General features: G+C 45.3%; 1 protein-coding gene across 2 annotated transcripts in view; it reads left to right on the top strand.

Annotated features, from left to right (window-relative positions):
• Positions 1-15,490, top strand: part of SAMD13 (sterile alpha motif domain containing 13) — a 523,502-nt gene that overhangs the window by 28,077 nt on the left and 479,935 nt on the right. For both annotated transcript variants that reach the window (XM_078644771.1, XM_078644763.1), the window contains exon 2: positions 2,649-2,816. In XM_078644771.1, coding sequence (XP_078500897.1) covers positions 2,649-2,816 — 168 coding nt within the window. The remainder of the gene's footprint in view (positions 1-2,648; positions 2,817-15,490) is intronic.

Raw genomic sequence — 15,490 nt, 5'->3', positions numbered from 1 at the left:
TTCCTTGCACCACCTCGCGGGCAGAAATTACCATCGGGCCTTTAAATATACGCAATCACGCACACGTGGAACTACGTGATGCGCGTCTGCGTTTGAATCGAACACGGAAGTCAGAGCAAGATCTGCTGTCCCCTAGTAAGTTTTCTTGCGGCCCGATATTTGTACTTAGCCAGCAGAACCTTTACAGACCAATTGTGAGTCATACTAAGTTTGAATTTCTTAATCTTTCAGAACAATTCAAAAACATGCCTCACGTCTGCAAACCGAGGTAGTCTTGCCTCGTTTTGCTCTCTGAACTCGCAGCTACGAGAAGTTTCAAAGGTACATTTCGCTGTCCGTTATGTGCATACATTTCAATTTTAAAAAAAGTCAACCTGAATTTTTAAGTTCGTGATTGTCGTTTACAGCGCAGCACCTCCATCTGCCCAATATAGCGCCGACCCACCGATGAGATAAGGGACCCTGCAAAAAAGCCAGGATCTAATGTACATACTCGTTAAGCATTGGAAATAGAGGTACAAATTGGAAGGTTCAAGAGCCAATAGATTGATACCATTTTCTACTTTACATCCAGCTATAGGGTTTCCCACTCCTATTGTGTATGGGAGACAACAGTACTGGAAAGGAAAGAAAACAAATACACACTGGTATTTTTAGGTTCAGGTGGTCTCTGAGTATATATAAGCATAATAGAACAACCCCACTTACACCGTGTTTTTTTGTTATAGGCCACCTCCAGTCCCTATCCTGAGGAGAACCCCTGAGTGTTGTAAGGGTTCGAAACATGTTGACTCTACACTGGAATATGCAGTTTAAATAATCCTTTCTTGCAAATGAGACCCTGATAAAAAAATAGTTTTCAGTGTAGTTGACAGGCAGGCCTATGAAAATTATTGTTTGGCCGCTTGTTTGTATATATGATATTAGGACTGATGCCCCATGAATGTAATATTTGGAGGCATCCCCCCTTGTGTTTATATATGGTGTCTATATGAATGTTTTTCCTTTCTTCATTGTTTGCTATATGAATGTTTTTCATTTATTCATGTTCTCATTGTTTGTAATATGTGTTGATGGTGTTCAATGTATTTGACAACAGTGTCTCCTTTCGCACATTTTGATTTGGAAAAATATGTAAATAAGAAAAAACTATCAGAATGAAAACGTTGCCCGCTTAGGATTATTGGCTAGGTGTGGTGTCAATGTTAATATTTTGAATGTATTTACCTGGCCCTCCATGTTGTTTATCTAGTTAGAGTGGTCTAGGCCAGGGAGTAACCAGACCCAAGCCTTTGTTGGCTCCACTTTAATTATTGGACATCATAAACCATTTCAACTTCTCACACTGGTGCTCACGCTGTGATAGAGGTACTATTTCTTCTTCTGTTTTTCAGCATTTTCATATAGCATAAACTCGACCTGACAGAAGGTATTTGAGCACTTCACATTACACACGTTTTTTCTAAAGCCAAGGTCTTCCTTCATAATGTTACATTATTTGCTTTATTACCAACAACCTAATTTCACTAAACCATTTACAGCTTGTGACATTTTAGTGAAAAAGGAGTAACAGCCCTCTTCAGCAGCTTTATTTTTATTTAACAAGCATTGGCAAATCCAATTGTTCTGTTCTATGTGGCATCTATTGGCTTTGTAATGTAATGTAATGATGTCTTGTAAAGCGCATGTATCACCCCATGGGGTATCTCCGCGCTGTAGACCGCTGGGGAACCCGTCCTGGCTTTCCCTGTGAGATGGTCCCTACTGGGTATCTCCAAGGTGAAACCAGGCATCCCCGGCGTCTGTGGGGGGCCGTTGTAGAGATGAGGCAATCTAATGCCCAGAGTTGCCGAGTGTGATCCCAGGTTAGAGTAGGCACCGAGGCGAGAATTATCGAGTCCGTGGTCCACGACCCTGCCGCGTCGGGAATTGAACCCTGGTCCCGGGCCGTCCTCTCCTTCCGGGTCTGCCGCCTCTAACCAGTGAGCCACACCACTTTGACAAAACTTTGTCAAAGTTTTTTAACTATATTGCACAGCAGCATGGCTTAAAGTAAAGAAAATAAAAGAACTCAGATGCGGTCAAAGATGGCTACGAAATTAGCACTTTAAAAAAAATGTCACCTGCCGTGAAACATGAAAGTCAAAAAAATGTTGTGATGCGTAGCGCTGCTGTGTCATATCACTTTTTTAAAATTAACTTTCAGATATGTTGCTCAGCAGTTACTGTAGAATTTCTAGGTTGCCTATGCTATCTACAAGCTTCTTCTTGAGCGTTACACCCTTGTGAGAAATTGTGTGACCCTGATAGGTGATCTGTTCCTGTCTAAACCTACATTTGTCCACCTTTAAAGTGAAGCAAGCTCTCGCAAACTGCTCCAAGACCTAATGCACATTGTTGTTATGTTCATCCATGTCTTCTGATAGATCAGAAAATCACCTAACTACTACTTGATCATTAATCAGATTATACATAACTCTCTGAAAAACAGACAATGTAAAGACAAGCTCAGATGGCATCCTGAGAAACGTATAACAAATCGTGGGGGGTAACAAAAGCTGCAGGTTCTCTTACAATATGATTTAATGGTAAGCAGATTCCAGTTCCAAGCTGCAGGTTCTCTTACAATATGATTTAATGGTATGCAGATGCCAGTTCCAAGGTGGCACAGAACCTTGCTTCTGCTACAGTCGACAACACAGGAATCCGGTTTGGAAGAGGACATTTATCCGCAAGTACTGCCATGGTTGAGCCCCCCGAGGGAGAAAAACTGCCTAATGCTGCCACTGGGGCCAGCTGTTCAGTGATTTCAACAGGTACAATGATTTTTTTATTACTCAATATATTACCAACCCCTCTTTCGCAGCCTCTTGAACATTTAAACGTATTCTCCTCACCTTGGATACTATGGCAGTGATTTTGTAGAAGTATCTTTTGAGACAACAGTTTCCCATCTAAAGAAACACAGAAATGTTAAAACCAAAAATCTTCCCAACCGCAGTCCACTTCATTTACACACACGCGTTCGTCAGCATTGGGGTCAAGATGCACTCTCAAGTCCTTTCGATGGGGCTAAAAGAGAATGCTGTCACCTTTTGATGGAAACATAAACCTACCCTTCCCATGACTTCCACTGGAACAGTCTCAATTTGCACCAAACCTTTGTCTCTCTCACCAATCCGGAGCACAACCATCATGCACATTTCTTTCATGCTGCACCTCAATTTAACTTTAATAATGTGGCATTTTATACAATTTTCCTTCTTTTCCCTATTTGTTACACTCGGCTTTCAGAGCCAGACAATCCTTACAGTTTGTCATTCATATAACCAGACAAGCTACAATGGAAGAAACTCCCTTTAAACTGAAAAGTTGCTTCCCCATTAGGTTTGGTTTCCACCACACATGCACCAACCTTCTTCCCCGCCTTGTCCCTCAATTTCTTAACCCAATTTAATAAGTGTTCTACTTGTTTAGCATTGACTGTAACATCGCTCAACCGAGGCTCATCTTTAAGCAACAACTCCTTGACTTTATCCAATTTGCAATGAAACACAGATTTGTCTCTAATACGATCTTCAAATAAAACACCAAATTTGCAGGTGGCATCAAGTTTCATAAGTGCTGTCAACGACTCCTGCAGTCTCATTGTCCTTCTGAGTTATCCTTGCAAAATGTAATCTTTCCAGAATGGTGCTAACATTTGGAACGTAGTAGACATCAGATTTTTAACAACAGTCTGAATCACTTTCAAACCTTGACTTTCACCTCGGTCAAGATATGTCAAGTCCTCCAAAAGTTCCTGCCACTCAGCACTCAAACAAATGAACACAGTCAGTAATTATTACAGAGCCCAGAAGGGTTGATTATGAAAAACAGAATAAAAGCAGTTATGGTAATGAGTGATGAATGGTACCCCAAAACATAAATCTGAGACCTGCATGGGCATCCAGCTTGTCAACGCTTGTCCAGGAACTGTGACAAACCGTTATCACGCCAGTGGGCTAAACCGCAACAGCACTGTGCTGAGTGGGAGAGAGTGAGACCTCTAAGACACTGCACAGAGCACAAAGAATTGGGCACCATAACAAACGTCCAACAAACATTGGCATAGCCAATAGGTCTCGCTTTTGGGACCGTCTAAGTATTTAGTTATGCAGCACAATATTCTTGATGCAACAACAACTGTTGCATGGCTAAACACTTAAAAGGTCCCAAAGGCGAGACCTATTGGCTATGCCAATGCTTGTTTTTAGTTGATGGGAAGGAAGTGGTTGCTCGAATTAATAGAGCCAATATGTACGATTTTTTCCTACATGGCGAAAGTACCCACGAGCCCCTTAAGAGGCTCATATGTGACATGTAAAGGCTTGATTTTTAATAAAATCAGAGTAAACCTTTTGCATACCAAGTAGAAGCATGTAATGTGAGGTGCCTTCTTACGTTTTAACCCACACTACTTGGATTTTTGAGTTTATACTTACAACGTTACATACGAAACTACACGTCCCAGAACGCAGCTTGCTGTTGGCTAAAGTTGGGATTAACATGCAAACGCTTGGCAGCTATGCAAATAAATCCCTCCAAGTCACTCCAGCGCCACTTTAAGAGTCGTGTGGTGTTCTTTTAGATATCATTCTTTCAAGGTGTGTTTGATGGTGTGTTGGACCACGGCTGTCAAAGGCACAACCTGAAATGACCTCCACACCTGTGAAATATGGTGAACAAATTTCTCAAATTTAGCAGGTTCAGGTACGAGTAGCTCATTCGGGTCAGGTTTTTTCTTTGCATCCCTGGAATTGTAGTTCTGACTTTATGAATGTAATCAAAAGGGCCACAAATCCCATAATGTAAAGAAAAAAAACTGAACTTGATGAGCTACACACACATGAATCTGAGAATCTTGAGATCTCTGCCATTTGGGCTTTAGTGCCTTATAATAAGTCCCAGGAAAGTTCTACACCTAGAGAATGAAAGCCCTGAACTGGAGAGGTGTCGTGTCGTCTTGTAGTTATATGGCTACTTTCTAAACTGCATGATACACATATCTTTTTTTATACATTTTGGTGTATGTAAAAGGTAACTACATCACACCATCTCACTAAAGACACAGCAATCCAGTCCTGAGTTTTGGTTGACGTGAAATCTTTATCTGGACCTTGTTTTTGCCCGTAAGACACCCAGCAAACAAGTTTTACTCCTGCCATTTTCAGGAGTAAATGTCCAACCTTTTCCAATTTGAGGTATGGCAGAATTAGAGATGCCGTTGTCAGAGCTTGAATATAAAAAAACGCTGCCATAATTCGGTACCTCAGTACATGGCATCAACAAGAGGCAGAAAGCCAGGCAAAGATTTGCGCAAAATCCACCCCAATTGGCAGCAGTTAAGCAACATGTGTATTTCATTTATGTTTTTTATTTAATGCAGTTTTATATAGTGCGAACTTTACCCAAAGGTGTCAGAAGAACCAGGTAAGTTACATAAGGTACACAAGATACACCAAGCACATTAACAAGTTACATATCTACAGTTACAAAGCTACACAAGAAAGAGTGAGCCCGTTAACTAGTTACCTACAAGTTGTATCTAGTTCAGTGGGAGGGAACTCGGGCGGATATTTAAACCAATACTATGGGGACCTCAGATGAGGTGTCTCAGTCTTGCAGGCACCCCCAGGGATGTCTTAACACCTTGGGTGCTTTGACTTTTCTCCTCCTGTGCTGAGGGGTCTGTAAATCCCATTGTTCATGACGAGCTGAGCTCGTCATGAGGACACGAGCAGTGTACTGCATGACGAGCTGAGCTCGTCATGAGCATGGAAGGGGTTAAAGATGTAAACTGCTGTCAGTCCCCTATAAACATAGGCGGCTAGCCCATCATGCACAGACCGAGGAACTCTGGGAGGGGCGAGGTGGGGACGACGACACAAAACACGGTATCCCAACTCACGCTGTGCCAAAGCGGAAGTCAGGCAATAACGGGCCAATGGGACACCCACATTTAGGAAGGAACAATCCTGACAAACACACGGCTTCAGGATGTATATATGAATTAGAGTTTGTAAACTTTGGAATTCAATGAAAGCCATGCAAATTGTGGCGATTTACGCTCATTTAGAAAAGGCCAGCAGGTGTAGTGGCGCTACAGCTGTCTTTGCACAAAAGACACAGGAAGGAAGCATTTTATCGTGGTTCCACTTATTTGCACCCTTGCTAATCTGAGCGGGCATTTGGCCATCCCGAAGAAATGAATTTTCTTACTATGCCCAAGCCCACGTTAAGATGTAGTTCCTTTTGGGTGGGAAGCAGCCTGGCTCCTGCACCCCCCCGCACCCCCACCAGTGATGCTCCCCGCCCCACACTCATGTTGGGGCCTGCCAAGAGGGGGTGGATGTCTGGAAGGGAGGGGTGAAGGATGCCAAAAACAAATCTAGCCCCAGAAGGTACAAGTCAGGGACCTGCCAGGCTCGGTCAAGATTCCGGAAACAGATATTTCCCCAACAGGGCCTTGCCTGCCATGAGGGCAACTATTCGCCAGACGCATGTGACATTGGGAAGATGAGTTAGGTGCTCACTGCCGACAACCCGGCCTCCCATCCTTTTAATGTCGATAACAGCGCTGATAGACGGGTGAACTTATCCAGGAAGGTGTATCCTAACTCAGTGTACCGGTGCATGGTGGGAAAAGGCCAACGAAAGGCATTCCTTTATGTAAGTGCATAGAAGGGGAAAGAGGAGGGGGCCTGCGAAATTCACTTGCGGGAGCGAGCAGCAGGCGCCGGGATAATTGCTACCATATGGCGCCACTCCCTCTCGCAAGTGAATCGCCACACTGCTGTTCATTCGACCAATGTTGTTTTCCCTCAGTGTGCTGCGGCCACCTTAAGTGGCACCAAAGTCTACAATTAATGTAATACAATTTCATTAAACAAAGCCCAAAGGCGGGTCCTCGCCTCAGCTGGTGGAGCTGTTTCCGAGCCCAGCTGGGGCGCGTGGCTCTGCTGCAGCTGTCAACCCTTTGTGGATGGGTGTAAATACTGGTCTGGGCGCCGCATCTCGCGCGCGTCCTCCCACACAAGCTTTTCCGGCTTAGCTGCAGGAGCAATAATACGGCATTAGCGAGGAGGTTATTATCGTTTTGTTTTTAATGCCTTATGCTTAATGCGCCTCCCGAGTCTCCTAACTTACAGCTTATTGAAACACATGGCTAGCTTCTTCATTTTAGAGTAAAAAGCAAGCAGAGTGAACGCAGTGCAGTGCTGCTGCGGGCCGGGCGCCTGGACCGCGGTCTCTTCCACAAGATCCGTGCGGTGCGCGAGGCAGCTTCCTAGTCTCCTAACTTCCAGCTTAATGAAACACATGGCTAGCTTCTTCATTTTAGGGTAAAAAGCGGGCAGAGTGAACGCAGCGTTATGCTGCTGCACGCTGGGAGCCTGGACTGTGGCCTCTTCCACAAGATTCGTGCCCTGCACGAGGCAGCTTCCTCCGAGAAAGCTACTGCGGACCTCGGGAACAACTGGGTCTTACAGTGCAGGGGGCAGAGAGGGCATCCTCTCGTATGCACGTGTTGGTAACTGTGACACGGAGGGTTCTATTTGAAGGGAGGAGATGTCCCAGAGATGCTGAATTTGAAATCGAGGAGCGGGGCTCGTGTCCTGCGCAGGCTGCTCCCCGTGCCTTAAAAAACAAGCGTGCTTGCCTCGTGGTGCAGCAGGGGGAGGGGGGGGCCTGCGCAATTCACTTGTGGGAGCGATAATTGCTACCATATGGCGGTGCTCGTTCCCGCAAGGGAATCGCCACACGTCCACGCGTTGCCATTGAAGGCAATGGAACGCGTGCACGTTTCAGCCTGAAAAAGGCAATCGATGACTACAGGTCTCTTTCCTAAGCAGCGCATGCACACTGCGTAGGCGAGACCTAAAAAGGAGAAGCAACTGCGCCTTTTCTGGCTCCCAGAGGGATGTAGATCAGACTGTGCCTCCATGGTATTTAGTAGGTGACTGCCCCCTCTCAGCATTAGAACTACTGAGCTGAATGTAGCATCACCCAATAATGCTTACTACCTCTCTGTTCTTGAACGCAGAATGCTACGTTCCATCATTACTACATCCTCATGCTTTCTCCTTGCAATTGGAACCCACAAACTCTGTATTCCAGTGCCACTGGTCTCCCTCACAAATATTGGTAAAATGTACCTTCAAAACCAGAAAATCGGCACACCAAACATGCAACAAGCAGTACGCCACCAAAGTCTGTAGTCTCCCTACCTGCCAATTCAATTGACCACAGAGCATTAGCTTCAAAGCCCATGCCAACAAAGCACACCTCAGATTTTCACACGTCGTGTTGAGGTTGAAGGGTACCCAAAAGACACACTTCTGGCGAGTGCTGAGTCTTTAATCCAAAACCACCTCCCTGAGCTAACCTTGGATTGATTTCAATCCTGAGAGTCAAGCGCTGAAGGTGCTTAGTTGTCCAACAGTCAGCTTAAGCCTCTGGCCAATAGTCGTAAATGCCTTTGATTGATATAGTCTCAGCGAAGTCATCCCTAACTCGCCAGGGACCTCTGAAAAAGTCCCCAAAATGGTCCCTGATAGGAATTAGAATGTTTAGGTTTTGTTTACCTTTCATGAATACAATCAGATAAATCAATGAACAACTTTGCAATGAAGTGATGTATGCAATTTTATGGTTGTGGTGTGTATCTCATGATGATGGATTAACATCATTTGCCAAATAGTTTGCAGATTCCACAAAAAGGTTTTATTTTTCAAATAAATGAAAATAATACTGCCAACAACATACCTCATAATTTTACTTTTTCTGTTTTTGTAATCAATTTGCTTCATAATTTAGATCAATTTGTCACATAATCTTAGCAACCCCAAAATAGTAAAGCTTTGCAGAGTTGTTTGGGGGCTGTTATTAAGATGATGCATCCCATATTTCACACAGGGAAACACAAAATATTTTCAGTATTTCATAGTTCCCTGTGAATTTTGGGTACCACACCACTGTATTTTATTAAATAAATTAACACTAACATCGTAAGTGTATATATCTTCAAACTACATAGAGGTGGAGTTAAGAACATTAAGTCTATTCTTAACTACATACACTTACTGACATTATACAGATAATTTTGCTACCATACTCTCCTAGCACAATATTACAATGTATAGTATTATTTAGTGTATTTATATAGCGCTTACCACCCATGATGAGGCATTGAGGTGCTGTGCAGCGAGTTGCATGCTACTCCGGAACTCGAGATTAGAGTTATATAGTTAGTAAATTAGTAATATGTGCTTTCTTTTTCCTTGTGGATTAGTTGTGGTAAATTTGTGTTCTTGAGTTCTCATGTGTTTAGTAGTGTTTGAGTGGGGATAGAATAATGGAAGTGGATTAGAAAAAGGAAGTTGTGAGTTGTTATCCAGAATAGTGACTGTGCCCCTGTTAGTTGAGTGAATTGAATAAAAGAGAGGGGGAAGTTTGAAAAGGATGTTTGGGAGTTAATAGTAGTCAGAAAGGTTTGGGATGTTTCAGAGAGGAGGGATGGGATAAAGATTGGAGGATTTTTGTTTTTTAAATAAGCATCTGAAACTAGCTAAAATTGACTTGTACATGTTTAGAGACAAACCCACAGATCTAAATATCTACTGAAATGCATACATACATATACATACGTACACATGACACTTAGTGAAGTTTTAGTACCAGGCATAAGCCCCTCTATACATACACCTATATTTACATAGAAGCAGAAATATTTTCATGGTCTGATATACACGTGTGTTGTGACTAAGTATAAAAAGCACGTTTTTATATTTTTTATTTCACACTCCCCCATACCTCCTTGTTTCTGTTAAAAAATGGAAGCATAGTTCCATGTACACCAACAAATGTATAACGAAAATGTCATCTTCATACCTTCACATGCATATGTTTTTATCTATCTATCTATCTATCTATCTATCTATCTATCTATCTATCTATCTATCTATCTATCTATCTATCTATCTATCTATCTATCTATCTATCTATCTATCTAATAGTTAGGCAGACATTTCTACAAAAAACAGAGAAATTTAGCAGTTCTAGTTAGATGAGCTAATTATAACTCACACCCCCGCAATGCACTGCTTTTGACCTCACATATTACATCGCTCATGACATGGTCAATGATGGCATCACTGTTGACAGCTCAAACAACATCTCTCATGACATCACTCATGACATCATCCAGTGACTGAGGGTTTTTAAAATGTTTGAGTGTTAAATATATATACGAAGGTGTATTGATGAATCAGAGGGTGTATGAGTGCCTGTGTGGATGATTCAGTGGGTGCGTGACTGACTGTATAAGTGAGTGATAGGTGTCTCAGTGAATCTATGGGTGAGTGATTAGGTACTGTGAATGTCTGTATCCGTCTGTCTGTTGGTATCTAAGTGGCTGTATGGGTTGGTGAGTGGGTGTGTGAGTGGCTGTATGGGTGATTGATTGGTTGCCTGGGTACCTGTATGGATGTATGAGTGTTTGTGTGGGTGGATGAGAGGGTGTGTGACTGCCTGCATGGATGAGTGAGTGGGTGAGTCAGTGGCTGTATGGATTCATGACTGCTTCTGCGAGGGGCTGTATGGGTGAGTGAGTGTGCATATGGCTGTGTCGTTGAGTGAATGGATGTCTCAGTGGTAAATTGTTTAGTAACTGCATATGTGTAATGCAGTATATGTGAGTGTTGGAGTATATAAGTGACTGTATGTGAGAATGAGTGATTGTGAGAGTGCCTGTATGGATGAGTGTGTGCCTGTGTCATTGATTATATAGGAAAGTAAGTATGTGTTAGTATCTGTATGAATGAGTGAGGTGGTTTGTGTGTGTAACTGTATAGGTGAGTAAATAGATGTGTGAGTAAATCTGTGGGTCAGTGGCAGTGTGCGAGTGTCTGTATGGGTGTATGAGTGCATATATCAGTGGCTGTATTGATCAGTGACTGCATGTATGAATGCCTGTATGGGTGAGTGAGTGGATGTGTGTGTAGACCTATGAATCAGTGAGTGGATATGTACTAACTGGTATTGGTGTGTCTATGGTTTTGGGAATGGTAGTCTGTATTTTAGAGTGGGTGTATGAAAGGTTATATTAGGGTGTGAGTAGGTGCGTCAGAGATTATGTGGATGATGTAATCAGTGATGTCACTGATCATGTCATGAGTGATGTAATATGTGACGTCATCAGCAGTGCATTGGGGGGGCGCGAGTTATATATTGCTCAATTGACCATAACTGCTGAATTTCTCTGGTTTTGTACAAGTGAAATGTCAGCCTAACTATAACGTCTCTGTAACCTTTGTTTTTTCTGTGTCTTTCTAAGGTTTTTTAAATGCTAATACCTAACTATAATGTCCCTGAAACCTGTGTTTTTTTCAGTGAATTTCTAAGGTTTTTCAAATGCAAATTCCTAACTATAAGGTCCCTCAAACCTGTGTTTTTTTCAGTGAATTTCTAAGGTTGTTTAACAAGCAGACATGTTTTCACAGTGGTGGAGAAAGGGGGCTGGGCCTCTGACCAGCACTCAGCAATTCCGCTACAAAGTGCATACTGGATGTACCAGGAGGACTTTTTGGCATCCAGTGTCCCGCTGGGGTAAAGTGGACTTCATCCCCCAACCAGTAGTGTGAAAGGAGGTGCGTTTGCAGAGTAGTCGAGAAAGGGGTGTGTGGCCTCCGAAGACCTCTTAGCAATCCCACTGTGTGGGAATTACTGAAGGTAATAAGAGAGGTAGTTGGCCCCGAGGACATCCTTGTGGGCCATCTACCCCTCCTGTTACCTCCAGTAAGTCCCATGCAGCAGGATTGCTGAGTTCTGATACCAGGCCTCGCCCCCTTTCACAACTACTCTGCAAACGCACCTCCTGGCACGCTCTTGGTTGGGGAATGAAGTCCCTTTTGCTGATGAGGGTCCTTAGGGGCCAACTAGCCTAACTGTTACCTCCAGTAAGCCCCACACAGTGGGATTGCTGAGAGGTTGTCAGAGGCCATGCCTCCTTTCTCCACCACTCTGCAAACGCACCTCCTGGCGCATAACTGCTTGGGAGATGAAGTCTACTTTACTCCTGAGGACCTCAGGAGGCAAGGGGAACTCATCGCCCCACCAGCAGGGCCCGAGAGGCGCGTTTGCAGAGCGGTGGAAAAAGGGGCATGGCCTCCGACCACCTCTCAGCAATCCCACTGTGTGGGGCTTACTGGGACAGGTGGGCTAGTTGGCCTCTAAGGACCCTCAGCAGCAAAGGGGACTTCATTCCCCAACCAAGTGTGCGCCAGGAGGCGAGTTTGCAGAGTAGTTGTGAAAGAGGGCAGGGCCTCCAGTGTGGTGCCGGCTTCCTATTTTTTGTTTTAAATTCAGGAAGAGGAGCTGTGTGGGCCACCTTTCATTTACCCTTTTGGGCCCCAGGGACCCCATCCAAGGGGCCTTACCCATTTTTTGTTTTTTCACAATTTTAAAGCTGGAGGGGGGCCAAGCGGCCCCCCTTCTGGACCGAATCTGCCCCAGGGACCCCATCCCCCAGGGCTGGGTCTTTGTTTTTTTGTTGGTTGTTTTTTCAAAGGGGAGTGGGGACATGCGAGCCCCCTCCCGAGACTGATTTTGGCACTAGAGTCCTGATCCCCTGGGGCCCGGCCATTTTCTATCTTTCTTTTTCTTGCAGTGCTCCCGCCAAACCATAGCAAACTGCAATGTCCCAGGGGTGAGCACCCCGGGACATTGCTGGAACTGGTCCTGTGGGGATGGCGGTACCGAAGACCATTTACTGCTCCAGGAGGGGGGCAGTGCAGAGGTGTTGGTCCCCACTCATTATTTTGAGCGTAGCCCTGAGGAGGTGGCGGTGCCCGGAGTTGAGTGGGGGGCACGTGCCCCCACATTTTAATGAAAATAGCCTCAGGGAGGTGGCGGTCCCCGGGTATTCGTAGGGGGAGCAGGAGCCCCTCACTCATTTAATTTATAAAAAATCCCCGGGCAGGTGGAGCCTGTGAGGTACCCCGCAATTAATAAACAGAGCCCGAGGAGGTGGCGGTCTCCCGGGCTGCAGGTGCCCGCGTGGGCGTCTACATCTATTTTAATTATTGCCCCCGGGACCTGGCCCACCCAGGGGCTTAAAGAAAACGTAGCGCGGGAGCCCTTGCTTTGTGTTTTTTCATTTTCGGACAGACTTGTGCATCCAGCGTGAATCCAGCTGAAATTCCTTTAAAGAAAATGCTTTATTTGGCCCTCTGGTTCCCTGTGGGACTCCCTGAGCGGGCCTAGGGGGTTAGGGTGTCTCTACCCTGCCCCCTTTTCTTAAATTTTAATGTTTTTTAACCTTTTTCCTTGTGACTCGGTTCAACCGAGCCACAAGATCGCTGCCAACACTTCCTAGTTGGAACTGTTGGCAGACAATCAGATCGCAGGCTCGAGATCGGGAGGGTTTGCGGATCCTCCACTTCGATATATGGAAATCTGAGAAATGTTTACATTTCTCAGGAACTACTGAACGGATTTACACCATTTAACAAAAAGATGCTTTCTGTATCAAGAGCTACCTTTTTGCCAAATGTGGTGTAATTCCGTGTCTAAAGTTTCCTATGGCAAGTAACATGGTGAAAACGTGTTTTGGGACCCCTCCTTTTTCTTGGCCTCCGCTTGACGAATCACCCCCAAAACTTTCAACACAGGAGCTGACCGGACCGCCCCATTAGTTTTGAAAATTTCGCTAAGATTCGACAAACGATGCCGAAGATCAAAAAACGCTTTTCCTATGGAAACTAGGTCCTAACTATAACTCGGTAATATATACATATACACACACGCACACTAATCATATTCATCTTGTGCATATCGGATTTAATTCTTATATCAGTATTCTGACATACAAACTTAAGTTATTCCTATTACCTTTATCTTGACTGTGATCTTTCCATTGTACAGTCTAGATTTCTATACCGTATCTCATGTAATTGGATCTTTGATTAATTAATTCGGGAGAACGTGAAACTTTTCTGGGACAAAACCATTCTGCATCTTCTTTGGTGCTGCTAACTCTAGTAATACTTAATGCAGTTACCTGGTGTCCATTCAAGAACAATATTTTGAACGTACTTCTAGTTGTTAGCTGGTGTGAGGGCAACATTTTTACATGGTTTACCCCAATCCCTCCCAGAGGCTCTAGTGTAAAATGTACCACAGCTCTAGCACTAAGTAGCAATGTGATTTGTCAACTTGTGTTTTATGCAAATTGAAAGCTGGATATTTTTTCAGTTTAGAAGCTTAGACTTCCTTCCTTCGTCCAAATGAATTGTAATGACTCTGCTGGATTTTAGGCATGTTGACTTTGTTCATGGAATATCTATAATGACTAGCTGAATGTCCACTGGCTAATGCCTTGGAACTGTGATTAGGACTGCTGGGGAGGGGGGGCGTGGCCAACAGCCGAGCATGGTGGTTGCCTGTTAACGGAGCTTCGGACCCGAGCCTTCTAAGATCCTGATATATATTGGCCATACCCAATAAACGGACGGCGGTGGCTGCTGGGGAACACCGAGAGAACGGGTTTGTGCACTTGGAGTTGGTCAGAAACCGCTGTGAGCTGCGCTTTGCAATAATACCGCCGAGGGAATAGAGGTGCGGCAGCCCGGATTGGCAGACTAGGGCCACGAGTGACGGCGGCTGATGCACCGGACCTAAGCAACGATTCCGGACGAAGGGGGCGGCACATCTTGGCACCCGCCGGCTGCGGACACGCCGGAGTTCCGCTTGCAGTTTCACTAGCAGGTGAGAGGCAGTCTGCGGAGGCAGGCCGGGGCACGCATCTACGCAAGCCTGAGGATGCGGTGAGGCCTGCTTTTTGTCGGCGCTGCGGATATTGCCCACAGCAAAGAGAGGAGAACCCCCTTGTAACACCTGTGGCAGTCCGAGGTCGGCGGAGGGGTCGGAGCAGTGCCCTGCTGCTTACTGTGACAGGAGAGGTCTGGACACACGCCGGAACTGAGGCCTAGCGGGCGGACCCCCGGAGGCGACGGCCATTTGCAATTGGGCCGGCTGCAACTGTGGGTGGTTGTATGCGAGACTGGTTGCCCCTGACTGCTCTCTGGGGGCTTTGCAGAATAGAAGGCGAGTGCTCGATACCGGAGACCTAATTACTGATGAATGGAAGGTGGTGTGTGGAGGACGGGGGCAACCTGCGCAGGCCTCGACCGCCGACGCTGTGGAGCAGAGTACTCGGGTGCAATCCTCATGGGGGGTGCGCTGTCACGAGGTGTGTGCCTCCCTGGGAGGAACGGTGAAAGACCCGCGGGCACTCCACTGTCATTGCCCAAGGACTTGTGGAGGCATATTTGAGAACGCCATTAGTGGTCAGTTGCCTGGAGCCGCACCATCCCCCCCCCTTGTGCGGGCCACGGAGGGGGTTGATACACACAGCCATACTACACTCCACGAAACTGCGACACAGGAGAGG

Source organism: Lissotriton helveticus, chromosome 1_1, assembly GCF_964261635.1.
Source record: "Lissotriton helveticus chromosome 1_1, aLisHel1.1, whole genome shotgun sequence".
NCBI classification, from domain to species: domain Eukaryota; kingdom Metazoa; phylum Chordata; class Amphibia; order Caudata; family Salamandridae; genus Lissotriton; species Lissotriton helveticus.
This window is presented reverse-complemented; position numbering and strand designations above follow the sequence as displayed.